Source organism: Bison bison, unplaced genomic scaffold (assembly GCF_000754665.1).
Source record: "Bison bison bison isolate TAMUID 2011002044 unplaced genomic scaffold, Bison_UMD1.0 scf7180017864068, whole genome shotgun sequence".
NCBI lineage: Eukaryota > Metazoa > Chordata > Mammalia > Artiodactyla > Bovidae > Bison > Bison bison.
Genome location: NW_011494640.1, coordinates 10881258 through 10896181, shown reverse-complemented (window position 1 = coordinate 10896181; position 14924 = coordinate 10881258). Strand labels below are relative to the sequence as shown.

At 36.5% G+C, this 14924-nt stretch overlaps 1 protein-coding gene across 2 annotated transcripts in view; it reads right to left on the bottom strand.

Moving 5' to 3' along the window:
* CUL3 (cullin 3) overlaps positions 1-14403 on the bottom strand; it is a 74627-nt gene extending 60224 nt beyond the window's left edge. The window contains exons 1-2 of one of the 2 annotated variants that reach the window (XM_010837057.1): positions 14132-14186; positions 12847-12997 (exon numbers count right to left, since the gene is read on the bottom strand). In XM_010837057.1, coding sequence (XP_010835359.1) covers positions 12847-12894 — 48 coding nt within the window. In that variant the 5' untranslated portion in view covers positions 12895-12997; positions 14132-14186. Of the gene's footprint in view, positions 1-12846; positions 12998-14131 lie in introns of both variants that reach the window. The other variant, XM_010837056.1, reaches the window with a different exon arrangement.
* Positions 14404-14924: the final 521 nt, after the last annotated feature.

The window sequence follows — 14924 nt, the reverse complement described above, 5'->3', positions numbered from 1 at the left end:
TCACTGGAAAAGACTCTGATGCTGGGAGGGACTGGGGGCAGGAGGAGAAGGGGACGACAGAGGATGAGATGGCTGGATGGCATCACTGACTCGATGGACGTGAGTGTGGGTGAACTCCGGGAGTTGGTGATGGACAGGGAGGCCTGGCGTGCTGCGATTCATGGGGTCGCAAAGAGTCGGACACGACTGAGCGACTTTTCTGATCTGATCTGATACATGGGTTAAAATTCACAGAATCGTACATAAAAATTAAAAGGCTAATTTTATTGTATATTGATTTTTTTAAATTGCAACGTTTATGTTCTCAAATTGGGTCTTGTTTCCTTATTGTATAAGCTATGATGCCACAATTATTATTCATAAAAGCAACCTGAATGCCAAACAATGAAGAATCATTATTTTGAGTACACCAACCTTTACAGAGGCCTCTGCAATAATTCAAATGGACATACTACATCCTCCATTTCTGTGAACACAGCTTTCCCTGTCCTTTTTATTACACCCTCAGTAAAGATTAAAGTGGATTAGTAAATCAAAACAAAACCTTTATTTTTCAATGCCATAATAACATAAGTTCACTGTGTTCAATGATAAACTGACATCCAAGTTGTAAGAAATACATTCTCACATCAATCAAATTACTGGCGAAGGGAAGAAGGTGGAAAGGGTAATGACAGGAGAGGGCAGCAGGTAGGAGCATGAGTGGGAGCTCAAAGGACAAGGAGGCTGCCCTTGGGCCAGCAGCTCATGGCTAGAGAGTTGAAGGATTATTAATAATCTATACATTAACTCCCCACCCTCTAACACACACACACATATTTATTCTTAATCATTAATTAAAACTTTTTCATGCTCTAAAGTTTAAATGCCTGGGGCAAATTCCAGCAAGCCCATCCTAATATCTAGGTAACACCAAGAAATTTTATCAACTAAAAGTAATAACTAAGATTTTAATTCTCAACTTTACTGAAACCAGAACTAAGCCATATAATTAATGATGATATGGAATACTGAGAAGGACTTTCTTCTTTAAAAAATCTTCAAACTCAGGACAAAACTTAATTCCAATATAGATAAACCTATGAAAAATACGGACATTTGTATTTGACATTATTTTCCACTGAAACATACACCATGTATTAAAACATCAAAAGGTACATGACTAATATGGTTCATGTGCTAAAAAAAAAAAGAAAAGAAAACATTTAAGGATACAACAGAGAGACTATCATGTGACTTCTTAGAAATCTGTAGCATTTCAGTGTTCACTCAGGAACTAAAGAATCAAATTTGTATTTGCAGACAGTTACCCAGGGCAGTTACAAGGACTTTGATCAAGTTACTTAACCTATACATTCTGTAGTTCCTCTTCCTGTAATATGACAGGTTGATCAGATCAATGGCACTCATGCAATGCCTTAGAACCATTCCAGGGTGGGCTGTTTCCCCTAATTAATATCATTTATACCAGTGACTATGCCGAAGCCTTTGACTGTGTGGATCACAATAAACTGCGGAAAATTCTGAAAGAGATGGGAATACCAGACCACCTGACCTGCCTCTTGAGAAACCTATATGCAGGTCAGGAAGCAACAGTTAGAACTGGACAGGGAACAACAGACTGGTTCCAAATAGGAAAAGGAGTACGTCAAGGCTGTATATTGTCACCCTGCTTATTTAACTTGTATGTAGAGTACATCATGAGGAACACTGAGCTGGAAGAAGCACAAGCTGGAATCAAGATTGCCGGGAGAAACATCAATCACCTCAGATATGCAGATGACACCACCCTTATGGCAGAAAGTGAAAAGGCAGAAACTAAAAGGCCTCTTGATGAAAGTGAAAGAGGAGAGTGAAAAAGTTGGCTTAAAGCTCAACATTCAGAAAATGAAGATCATGGCATCTGGTCCCATCACTTCATGGGAAATAGATGGGGAAAAAGTGTCAGACTTTATTTTTGGGGGCTCCAAAATCACTGCAGATGGTGACTGCAGCCATGAAATTAAAAGACGCTTACTCCTTGGAAGGAAAGTTATGACCAACCTAGATAGCACATTCAAAAGCAGAGACATTACTTTGCCAACAAAGGTCTGTCTAGTCAAGGCTATGGTTTTTCCAGTGGTCATGTATGGATGTGAGAGTTGGACTGTGAAGAAAGGTGAGCGCCGAAGAATTGATGCTTTTGAACTGTGGTGATGGAGAAGACTCTTGAGAGTCCCTTGGACTGCATCCTAAAGGAGATCAGCCCTGGGTGTTCTTTGGAAGGAATGATACTAAAGCTAAAACTCCAGTACTTTGGCTACCTCATGCAGAGATGACTCATTGGAAAAGACTCTGATGCTGGGAGGGACTGGGGGCAGGAGGAGAAGGGGACGACAGAGGATGAGATGGCTGGATGGCATCACTGACTCGATGGACGTGAGTCTGAGTGAACTCCGGGAGTTGGTGATAGACAGAGAGGCCCCGCGTGCTGCGATTCATGGGGTTGCAAAGAGTCGGACATGACTGAGCGACTGAACTGAACTGATACCAGTTTTGTATGATTTTAAAAGTAGGGTTTTCCACTGTTTTAAAAATATAGGCATACGTTAAAGATACCATGGTTCTGATTCCAAACCACTGCAATAAACTAAGCATTGCCAACAAAACAAGTCACACAGACATTTTTTGTTAAAGCAAGTCTCATGAATTTTTTGGTTTCCTATTGCATATAAAACTTATGTTTACATTATACAGTAGGCTATTAAGTGGGCAATAGCATTATGTCTATAATAAACAATGCATATCTTAATTTAAAAATACTTTGTTGCAAATAAATGCTAACATTATCTGAGTCTTCAAGGTGTTATAATCTTGTTGCTGGTGAAGATCTTGCCAAGGTGTTGATGGCTGCTGACTGATCAGGGGTGACTGGTGAATGCTGGGATGGCTGTGGCAATTTCTTCAAATAAGATGACAATGAAGTGTGTCACGTGAATAAACTCTTCCTGTCAAGAATGATTTCTCTGTAGCATGCAACGCTGTTTCACAGCATTTTACCAACAGTAAGAAGTGGAGTCAGTCCTTTCAAACCTGCTTCATTAACTAAGTTTATGTAACAAATCCTTTGTTGTCATGTCAACAGCCTTCACAGTATCTGTACCAGAAGTACATTTCATCTTAAGAAACCATTTTCTTTGTCCACCCATAGGCGTCCCTGGTAGCTCAGCCAGTAAAGAATCTGCCTGTGATGCTGGCGATGCAGGAGACGTGGGTTCAATCCCTGGGTCGGGAAGATTCCCCTGGAGAAGGAATGACAACCCACTCCAGTATTCTTGCCTGGAGAACGCCATGGACAAAGAAGCTTGGCAGGTTACAGTCCTTGGGGTCACAAAGAGTTGCACACAACTGAACGACTAACACACTTTAAGGTTCCAATTGTAATTCTAGTTTTTCTGCTACTTGCACCACATCTGAAGTTACTTGTGAGCCCTTCAAAGTAATCCAAGGAATTAACTTCTTCCAAACTTGTGTCAATATTGGTATTTTGACCTCTTCCCACCCATCAGGAATGTTCATCAGAAACACGCTGAAGAGGGTTGCCATAAACCTTCAATTTGTAAAAAATGCTGTCATCCGCTAAGTGCAGTAAAGCAAAAGCACAATAAAACAAGGTGTGCCTGAGACTGACAGAGCCACTGGATACGCGCTAAGTATCTTTTTCTTGACTCTAAATTTCAAAGCACACTGCTTGTTTCACTTGATGAAACGAAGTATTTACAAAAATATGAAACATTTACCATGATCAAAAATAGCATTTAAGTTCTCACAACATTTGAATTTTTCAGAGCCCTGCGTATATAATCTGGGAACTTATCATTTTACAAATTTTACCAGTTATATAAATCCTGTTTTTCCTAAAAATGGACTACCCTGGTGGCTCAGTAGGTGAAGAATTCGCCTGCAACGCAGGAGTCACAGGATACACAGGTTCGATCCCTGGGTCGGGAACATTCCCTGGAGAAGGAAATGGAAACCCACTCCAGTATTCTTGCCTGGAGAATTCTATGGACAGAGGAGCCTGGTGGGCTACAGTCCAAAGGGTCACAGTCAGACACAACTAAGCAAGCAGGCAGGGATTTCCTAAAAACGTCATTAAAAAATAATTCCTGAAGATCTCAAAATATGAAGTGATGTGATATAAACCTATCAATAAACATGGCTTAATATATAAGTGAATCTCAACAGAAGCCAAGCCATAAAGTGTAGAAGATATCTCTCCTAATCTGATGCATCCTTTGAAAAAATGCTCCACAGCTTTTCCCCTTATGCAAAGATTCTTGATCTAAAAGATTACATGGTAAATAAAGGCAACACAGGAATACAGATGCTTTTTAAAAAGCCCATCTGCCTGATTCAAATCATAGAGCTGACATCAGGTAGATGTGTGACCCTGAGACTTCATTTGTGTGAAAGTGATAGTGTGTGTTAGTCACTCAGTCATGCTCGACTCTTTGCGACCCCATGGACTGTAGACAGAGCCAGAATCCCTCTGTCCGTGGGATTCTCCAGGCCAGACTACTCGAATGGGTACCTGTTCCCTTCTCCAAGAGATCCTTCCAACCCAAGAATCAAACCCAGGTCTCCCACACTGCAGGCGGATTCTTTACCAAGCCACCAGGGAAGCCCAAGAACACTGCAGTGTATAGCCCATCCCTTCTCCAGTGGATCTTCCCAACCCAGGAATCAAACTGAGGTTTCCTGCATTGCAGGTTGATCCTTTACCAACTGAACTACCAGCGAAGCCTTCATTTGTATATCAGTTTTTATAAAACAGCACTTATTTCAAGGAGTTATTGTGTGGATAAAATGAGTCAACATGCACAAAATACTTAGAACAGTGCCTAGCCCACATTAAATGCTACATAAGCATTTGCTTCCATTAAAATATTACTTCTGTTACATTATTTATAAAATTATTGGAATCTTGCTGAGAGTGTCGTCTGCACAGGGTAGAATCATGGTCAATATCCTCATCACCACATTCATCATCTGTAAGCTTGACCCACTGAATCATAATCTGCATTTTAACAACATGCTCAGAAAATTTTCTGAAACACAAACACACATACATATATATTCACATATTTTATACACTGTTGATTCTCAACTCTCCATTTCCACTTGATTACTGCTTTCTTTCTCTTCTTTTAAAGAACAAAATCTCTCCATAACTAGAAGGAATTACTTTATTTCATATTTTGAGGAGTTCATAATGCAGCCAACCTCCATTAAATCTGATGAATAGATATAGCTAATTCAAAATACATATAACAAGCTTAAGACTTGTATTTCAAAGCAAACTTCTACTAATGGTTGCTTTGTTTAGTCGACCAATCGTGTCCAACTCTTTGCAACCCCATAGTCTGCAGTATGCCAGGCCTCCCTATCCCTCACCATCTCCCAGAGTTTGCCCAAGTTCATGTCCATTGCGTCGGTGATGCCTTCCAGCCATCTCATCCTCTGATGCCCTCTTCTCCATCTGCCCTCAATCTTTTCCAGCATCAGGGACTTTTCCAATGAGCCGGCTGCTTGCATCAGATGACCAAAATAGTGGAGCTTCAGTTTTAGTGTCAGTTCTTTCAACAAGTATTCAGGGTTGATTTTCCTTAAAACTGACTGGTTTGATCTTGCTGTCCAAGGCACTTTTCAGGAGTCTTCTCCAGCACCACAGTTCAAAGGCATCAATTCTTTGGCGTTCTGTCCTCTTTACAGTGCAGCTCTCACAACCACATGTGACCACAGGGAAGACCATAGCCTTGACTATACAGACCTCTGGCAGCAGAGTAATGTCTGTGCTTTTCAATACACTGTCTAGTAGGTTTGTCCTACTAAAGATTAGGAGAATTAATTTTAACTTTTGTAGATACTTTAAGAATTCACTAATGACAAGAGATTCCTGAATGGAATAAAATCCACTGCCCTTTTGATATCTTCTAGATTCACAGTACTGTTCTCATTATCTTCACTTATTTTTAGGATAAAAGTTGGTCACCTTTATCAGAGGATTTAAACCAGTATCATCAAAACTAAAGACAGCCATTTCAGGGAAACGTTTTTTGACCGCTGTCAAAAGATTCTTCTGTAAGTTTACTAATGTATACATAGTTATTAACTAAGTTTAAGAATTTCACAAAGTGTCCAAAATGAAGGTCTTAATTTAAATGGATACATAAAATTTTTTCCCTGAGCTGACAATTCTAATATTTAAAGATTAGTTTCAACAAGCAAGCAGGATGTTAGGCACCATGGGGAATATAAAATGCACTCACTTAACAATCTCTACAAAGGAGGGTAGAAGGGAGGAGCTTAATATTAGCATTCATATGACCTCAATACAAAGTAGAATTCAATGAACAGTACTAAAGAAGTCAAAGCAGGGGCACATGATGCCTATTAGGACAACAGGTTTTCATAGTTTCATAAAGAAAATCTGCTACATGTTAAAGAAGATTTAAAAAAAACACCTAAATCTGGGATTAAAAAAAAAAAAAATACATTCTTCAAAAACATTCTTCTTAAAAACTTTAAAATAACACAACTTGGAAAACCAGGATTTAAGGATGAAGTCATGCCCTGAAAAATGGTAGCTTTTTACCTAATGGATGGAAAGGAAAACAAAGAACAAAGCAGTATACCACAGGACAATATGATTATCATTTGTCAAGTACTTCATTCCCAATGTTTAAGAAATACATTAAATACATTAAAAGCACCAGTACATTATAGCATTAATGCCATAGTTCAACTCTGAACAACAGGGACACTGACAAAACAAATAGTAAAACATATACAAAGTATGGCAATAAAGCAACTACCCTCTCCTAGGTATCATGAAGAGAAAAAACACAGTTCTGCAAGATCACACAATCTAGAGTTCCCACCAAACTGACAGACTCCTGACTCAAGAAATCAAAGGTAGTCAGCCCCAAAACTAAACTGCACTTTAAAATGGTGAAACACTGCTTTATAGTAGTTAAGATTCAGTAACGAACTTGGGTAAGCAGAAGTATTACTTCATATACAGAAGACAAAACAGATGTCAGCGGTTCATACGGTTCATAGATATAAACCATAATGGCTTCCATTTGACTACTAGTGTTCTTAGAGATTCATTTCAATAGACAATTATTGATGCCAAGTATATGGAGAGCAGAAGACACAAAGATGAATGAAACAGGCCCTAGCTTAATAAATATTAAAAGAACATCACTAGAAAATACAATCAAGATTATGAGCACTGAGCTCACAGAATTTATAGTCTACTCCACAATTTAAGTAGGAATAGCTGGTGTTTAACACGGGTGAACTTAACTAAATAACACTCTAAACTTCGCTCTTCCCCAGCATTTCTCTTTCAATCCTTTTAAAGTAGAAACTACTCAATTTCCTACCCGCCTCATATTCTGACTGCTGTCTTTCTGATTCTCCATTAATCCCTACTCCTCACCCTATCCCTATCCTTAATAATCTCTATCATCCTATTTATATTCAAGTCATTCTTTCCACTCCTATTCCTTAAGGGTTTGTACACCTAGCTGAGAGCCTTCCTCTTCTTTCTGACTGTCAGTGTCACCCTAAGTGACTCTAACATTCAGTGGGTTCTTAAGTTTCTTCCAACAACTTTAAATTTAGAAAAAAGGACAAGATGGCACGAGAATGAAAGATAAGTAGCAATGAAGGACTGAAAATGGAACTTCTATTTAAACCTTTTACTCCATCTTTTCCACTTCAGGCTTTTTGAAGATTAAAACCCAATAGCTCCTAGCACCCACAGAATAAAAGCCAAATCCCCTACAAAGTTAGGCCAGCTAACTTTATCATTCTCATTTCCTACAAATCCAAGTGAAGTCCTTTATGTTCCCTTTAAACTTATACTGGTCCACCATACTATGCTCCTACCTACCTACCTTTTTATTTATTCATGCCATTTCCCTTACTGAGATTATCTTTTGCCTATGTTTAACATGATGAATCTTCTATAATACTTTAGGCTCATCAAACATGACCTCCTCTTTCTACTTTGCCCTGAATTCTTCAGGCAAAATAATTCCCCTTCAAATCTGATTACCTCACTAAAACTGGGAGGTGAGGTTTCCTGCTGATAGGCACTGTGTCTTAATTCTTTTCTGGTGGGTAAGCCACAGGAGAGACTCAGTATCTGTGGGACCTCTGAACTTTGCTAATGAAAATCTTATTCCCTAGTGTTTCTATCAATGTCCTTTTTAATTCACAGCAATCACTATATTTACGATATATTTTGTGCATACAATGCTATTTAAAAGGTGCCTCTACATCCATTTATATTTCCCTAGAAAGGAAAAGCACCAAAAGAACTTTATTATAAAAGCTAAGTCTACTTAAGTAAGTGGCCTACAAAACAGTCTAGAGCTTACCATAAAATTACCAACTTCATTCTCTCAGGCAATTAGTACCACTATATAAACATTTAAATTTACCTATGAATAAACATAGTATTTAAAACTCCAGTTCTTCCCATTCTCCCTCTAAAGATGAGGAGAAACATTAATAAACTGAGCAAGTAGTTTACATAGAAACATCATTTTCAGCAAAATAAAAGCAGTAGCATATGTTATTCTACAAAGAGAATTTACACACACACACACACACACAAAATCAACAGGAAGTCACTTAAAAATTGAAATTATTCTCCTTCGAAGCATCATTTTTCCTACCTGAAAAACAGAGTGCTTAGAACTGATCAGGATTACAAGGCACAGATTCAAGTATATAAGTCTGTAACCTAAGTTTCAGAAAGATGGAGATCTTTGATTTAACACAAATGCATAGCCCAGTGCCTGGCATTAACAGGTCCTCAATAGGCAGTTTTCTGAATGAATGAAAAGTGAAGAGGATGAAGCTCCTCTTACTCTGCCTTCCTCACACTGATTCCATCAAAGACAGACATTATTTGAAGAACAAGATAGGACTTTGAAAACCACTGGAATAAATATTTCTTTTAGCAATAATAAACTTTCTAGTAGAGTTGAAAAGTCAACATCTTTTCTGTTCAGCTATTTTCCTAAAAGAACTAACTTTTACAGTACAGAAATTAGTTTTTATAAACTCACTTATGAGGCTATCTTACTATTATTACTAAAAAGTAGAAATTTGGGGAAAAAGGAGGAAATTAACCTTAAGGCAAATCTAAGAAACTTGTTATTCATAACAAGATTAGGATAATAAAGTTTTTCTATATTAAAACCAAAGAGTTTCTCCTGACCTTAAGAAACAATTAAAAATGGAAAAACTTTTATTCTAAACATGTATTATGGCACATGAAAGGACAACAGTAAACTCAAAAACTATCATTTTCCTAAGGAACCAAAATTATCAAGGTACATAATCATTATATAAATTTAATGCTCATTCAGGCTAACTAATTCCAATCATTTTATACATTAATAATCTTAAGTTCAGAAAAATTTAGTAATTTGATTCAATATTTAGTGGTAGAATCAGGTCTAATGCCTCATTCTCCCTACTTTCTATCCAGTACTTTTTTTCACTGCATCTACTTCTAAATTATTTATTATTAAACTATTATTATTTATTATTACGGAGTTCTTAGCAGTGTATAGAAGAAAAGCTAAGTACTCTGTAGAGACTTTCTATGAACTTTGATACCACAGAACCCTAAACCATTCTCTTACCTTCCAGGCAGAAGGTGCAATGTAGAAACAGGCACTATTGATTTACATGCAAACTCTCTCTCTGCACATTATATCAGTAACATCCCTAAGTCCTATTTGGGAGAACAAATGGACTTCCTATATCAGAGGACAAACATTTTACACTACTGTATGATGGCTCTGTCAGTTAAGACTTCTGTAATAGTGTCCCCTTTAGACAGTACTGTATTTGTATGATTTTTTTCAAGTGTCTTATAAAATCAAACTAAAAATGAAATAAGATCAACAGGAAACAGAAAAATGAAAGCACAGATATCACCAGAGGTTCAAAAACTTAATTCAACTGAAACAAAGAAATCATCAGATATGCCGATACTGGCACATTTCCTAGTCAGAAATTAACTAGCTTAACGTGGTCAAATCAGTATTTGTGAAAGAAAAAAAAAATTAAAGAACATCTTCAGATGCTGCTGCTATTTCATTAATACTTATAGGAGAAATAAAAGTTCAGCAGATTCACTTTTTAATTCTTTAGCATAATCAACTTGAATACATGTTCTCTGGAATATAATGTAGAGAACTGGCTATATTTTGAAATAACAGTTAATCTTAGATATGGGACCACTTTAAGAGACTATATGAAGCTCTTAACAATTACCACAGAGTTATTGTTCACATGACTCCAATTTCCACCTAACCATGTTTCAGAGTCCAAAAATCTGTCACATTAACACTGACCTCTCACTCTGACCTTCCCTCCTCTCCTCACTTTTTGAATCAAAGCACATAAATATAGAGGTTTTTTCCCTGCATCTGTGCCCAAGCTGCAAAGCACTTCTTTAAAAAAAGAAAAAAAAAAAAAAAGGAAGAAAGATAAATCATACATTCAGGCCAACTCCCACAGAGATATCTTTTCCCTCACTTGCCAATTCCTTAGTATATTCCCCACAGGAGCTACTCCAAGCCTCTTCATCTCATTTTCAGAAGATACACTGCTTAATTATTAGATTTGCAGTAGTTTTAGAACTAAAGCATCTCAAAGATACTCCTGCCAACTCCTTGATTTTAACCATAAATAAACCAAAAACTAAAATTTAAAGGACTACAGTTTTATAAACACTGAGGCAATATTCATGAAACTCCACATGCACCCTCAATTTCAGCATCTTCATCCATTCATTATGCCTCAGGAGCAGATTTATAGAAAAGTTAGGGATTCAGCCTGAAGCCACACTGCTTGAATACTGTTTTCAGCTAGGATACTTACTAACTTTGTGAAAGTGAAATGTTAGTCGCTCAGTTGTGTCCAACTCTTAGTAAACCCATGGGCTGTAGCCTGCCAGGCTCCTCTTTCCATGGAATTCTCCAGGCAAGAATACTGGAGTGGGTTGCCAATCCCTTCTCCAGAGGATCTTCCTGATCCAGGGATCGAACATGGGTCTCCTCTATCGCAGGCGGATTCTTTAGAATCTGAGCTACCGGGAAGTCCCTAACTTCGTGTATTTGGACAAATAACCAACACTGTGTGCCTGGGTTTCTTCATTTTTAAACAGAGGTAATAATAGTAGTATCTGGCTCCTTGTGTTGTGACCATTAACTAAGTGAACACATCCAAAAGCACTAAAAGTGGACCTAGCACATAGTAAATGCTAAATAAGACTTAGCTGGGATCATTATCATCATGCCCTGTGAGAATCTGCTCCCCTTCTACCTTTACTTCTCCACTGTTCCATTTCACATTCCCTTCATATCCAAACTTCAGCTGCTCCAAACTTCTCCTCTACAGCTGTAAACAAACCTCTTCCACTCTACTTTTGTTTTTTTGATGCCAAGATTCTTAAATTAGTCTTCATTTCTCACACCTGTTTACCATAGTTTGCTTTTGAAGATTCATCCCTCGGCTCTGGGATTTTCGTTTTTGAACTCCCAACACGTATTCCTCAGTGCAAGCTACCAAATGTCAGATCTCACTCTCCAGTTCTGAGTTCCTGCCAAGCTCCAAACCCACCATATCTCTACTTGGACACCTTATTATAATCTCTCACACAAATTTCCTCACATGTAAAATGGTTTCTAAGTTGACTTCTAACTATAAAAGTTTCCAATATTAACCTAAAGCAAAATTTTTCATCTCCTCTACCCATTCTAAATCCATTTTCCACCGAAGTTCACAATAATTCTTTTGGTAGCACCATAATTCTCTCCCAGTAACTAAATTTTATCTTATTTCAGAATTGTTGACATCACATTTTTAGACTATCATCTTAATTAGCTTTTTCCAGGTCTTCCTCTGTTTCTAGCACACACATTCCCTCAATTCTACTTTATATCACTCTCATCTTAATCTTAAAATATTCTGTCATATTATCATCCACTTAAAAACCTCCAATAAACCTTCATTGTAAAGTTCAAATTCCTTAGCTTGGCATTCAAGTTTTTCTCCAATCTATTCCCAAATCAACTCTGCAACACTACACTCCACTAATCCCCATAAATTGTTACACACCTCAATCCAACTCTACTTACCACCAAGTTTATTTCTGTATAATCATGAGACATCTGACATCCTGGAAACACCTGCTGCATCGTTCACTTATATTCGAAATTTTTCATGGTTCAGTTCAATTTCATCCTTTCCTATGAAATGTTACAGCCCACGGTAGTATCTCCCTCATTTGAATAACTAAGCCATTTATTGCCTATACAACTCATTTGCCCTTTAATTATGTAATGCCACACACTGTTATCTAAATATGTATATCATCTCTCACATCAGAATAAAAACAAAAACAAACCTGGAAAGGGACAGCATCATATCTGTTTGCATCTACTACATTTTCTTAGAAAGTTGTACAGTTAGGCACTTAACAACAACAACAAAAAAAACTACTGAACGAATGAAGAACTTAATCCCCTTGCTTCATGAGACACTAGCTACCTGCTCATGTAATTCCATTTAAGAGAAAAGAATTACAGAAGAGTAGAAATATAAAGTGATTATTTTGTAACCATTGTAGAAATAATGATTCATGCAAGAATCATCAATGGATGCTAAAACCATCACATGAAAAGTTTCTTGGGGAACAGGATATTTACACAGTCTCAAAATATATCTGAACAAATTACTTATGAATTACAAAGGGAAAAAAGGTACCTTCACAGTGGAGAAATCTGGCGGACACCAAGTGATCAAAGTTAACATCACCAATAATGGGATAAACTGACATCATGTGCCTCCTGATGTGCTGCACTGAGGACACAACATCACTTATGTATAATTCCTGCCAAAAACGCACAACCTGAAACTAGTCATGAGGAAACAATCAGACAAACCAAAAACCGAGGGACAATCTACAAAACAACTGACCTATACTCTCAAAAATGTCAGTGTGCTCAAAGACAAAAGCAGGCTGAGAAATTGAGTGAGTGATCCTGGATGAAGATCCTGGATCAGGAAACATACTGCGATAAAGGACATCACTGCCACAAAGGACACCGGTGAATCTGAATGTGGATCATATTAGGTAATAGTTTTATGTTCATGTTAAGCTGCCTGGTTTTAAATATTGTTCTTTGGTTAAGTGAGAGAATTTCCTTGTTCTTAGGAGAAATATTCCAAAGCATTTGAGTGTAAACGAATCCAAAACTAATTCTCTGTCTGGCAATAATAATAATACCAATAATAGTAATAACAAATACCAATAGAAAATTGGCTAAAATGTGGCAAAATCTTGACAACTGGTAAATCTACAATATAAAGAAATTATTGTACTACTGATGCAACTTTTCCATTTTTTTTTTCAGAACAAAATTTAAAAAACAAATACCCTAATACCACGCAAAAACTCTGAGACGTTTTTATTTATCTGTGGTATTTTACATCTTATCTGACAATCTTAAAGCAGGACATACTTATAGTGGAAGAGTCTGCTTTATAAAAAACATTTGTTCTAAAAAAAAAACAAATACATCTTTTTGGAACCAAAGAACCATTTTATAATGTTAACACTCCAACACTAATTTATCTTAAAAAATTCCTATTCATTGTAATAAAACTCAGTTAAAATGAATAAGGCCAATTTCATTTGTAAAAAGTCTTAGACATCATTTTTTAAACAATGTAGTCATCTTACTTTCAAATATACAAAGACGACAAAACTAAAATGGGCAGATAAGCATTTTAAAGAAAATGATAATCTATAATTAACTTATTCATAAACAACCATATGTATATTAAATTTATTTCTGAAATTATACTTATCAAAGATCACAAATTCCACCTTCCCTTAATTATCAAAAATTCTAATTTAGCTGAATATAAGTTTTTAAGTGAGGTTTTACAACATTGCTACTATTATTTCTATAGGCTTCCTGGAACCTTTAAAAATAATTCTTCTAGGTTCAATACAGTTAGCAATAGTCCTTTAAAAGTTGGATACCTTATTTATGAGATGTTCGGTAACAACTTCTCTTAGTCCAGTGTAGAGCTTTTCTCCATGTTTATGCAAAACCATTGTATATGCATTTCTATAGAGCTCCTCAAAACTAAGACCACTGTTATTCTTACGCTGGATTTCTTGAATTGCATTTTTCAGAAGGTCCCAAATGCTGTTTACATATTTTTCATCCATGGTCATCTGTAATATCCAAAAGAGAGAAAGAGACAAAAAAAAAGAAAAAACCAATGGTTGAAAATCTTTCTGTATTTGTCCATATAGTAAATATTTTATTATATGATTATGATTTGTCCACATAGTAAATATTTTATTATGATTATGATTACATATCTCTATGACTTACAAGGATGCTAACAATCTATTTTAACAGAAATAATTAAATTTAAAATACATTTAAAATAGTTTTTAGAGCTGAAAGAAGCAATTTTAAAATTTCATTTTAAGACCTCCCTCCTTCCTTATCTGCAGCACAACCCTCCACTTTAAATAAAATCGTAATTCCAGATGTTAATACTTGTTTTAGCCAAAAATATAGGACGTCTTTTCCCTAAGTTTATTTAGTAGATACAAGCTCATATGTTCCTTGATGAAAAAACATTGGGGACATGAACACTATTTTCCTCTCCTGAAGATCTGCAGAGCTCCTTAGCAAATTAAAGATGAGGAGATCTGCAATTAAAAAACAAAACAACAATAAATCCACACATTTTCTTTGTTTAACCTAGTATTCTCTCATTTTCCACCTTTCCCAGTTTAGATTCCATGGTCTGTCATT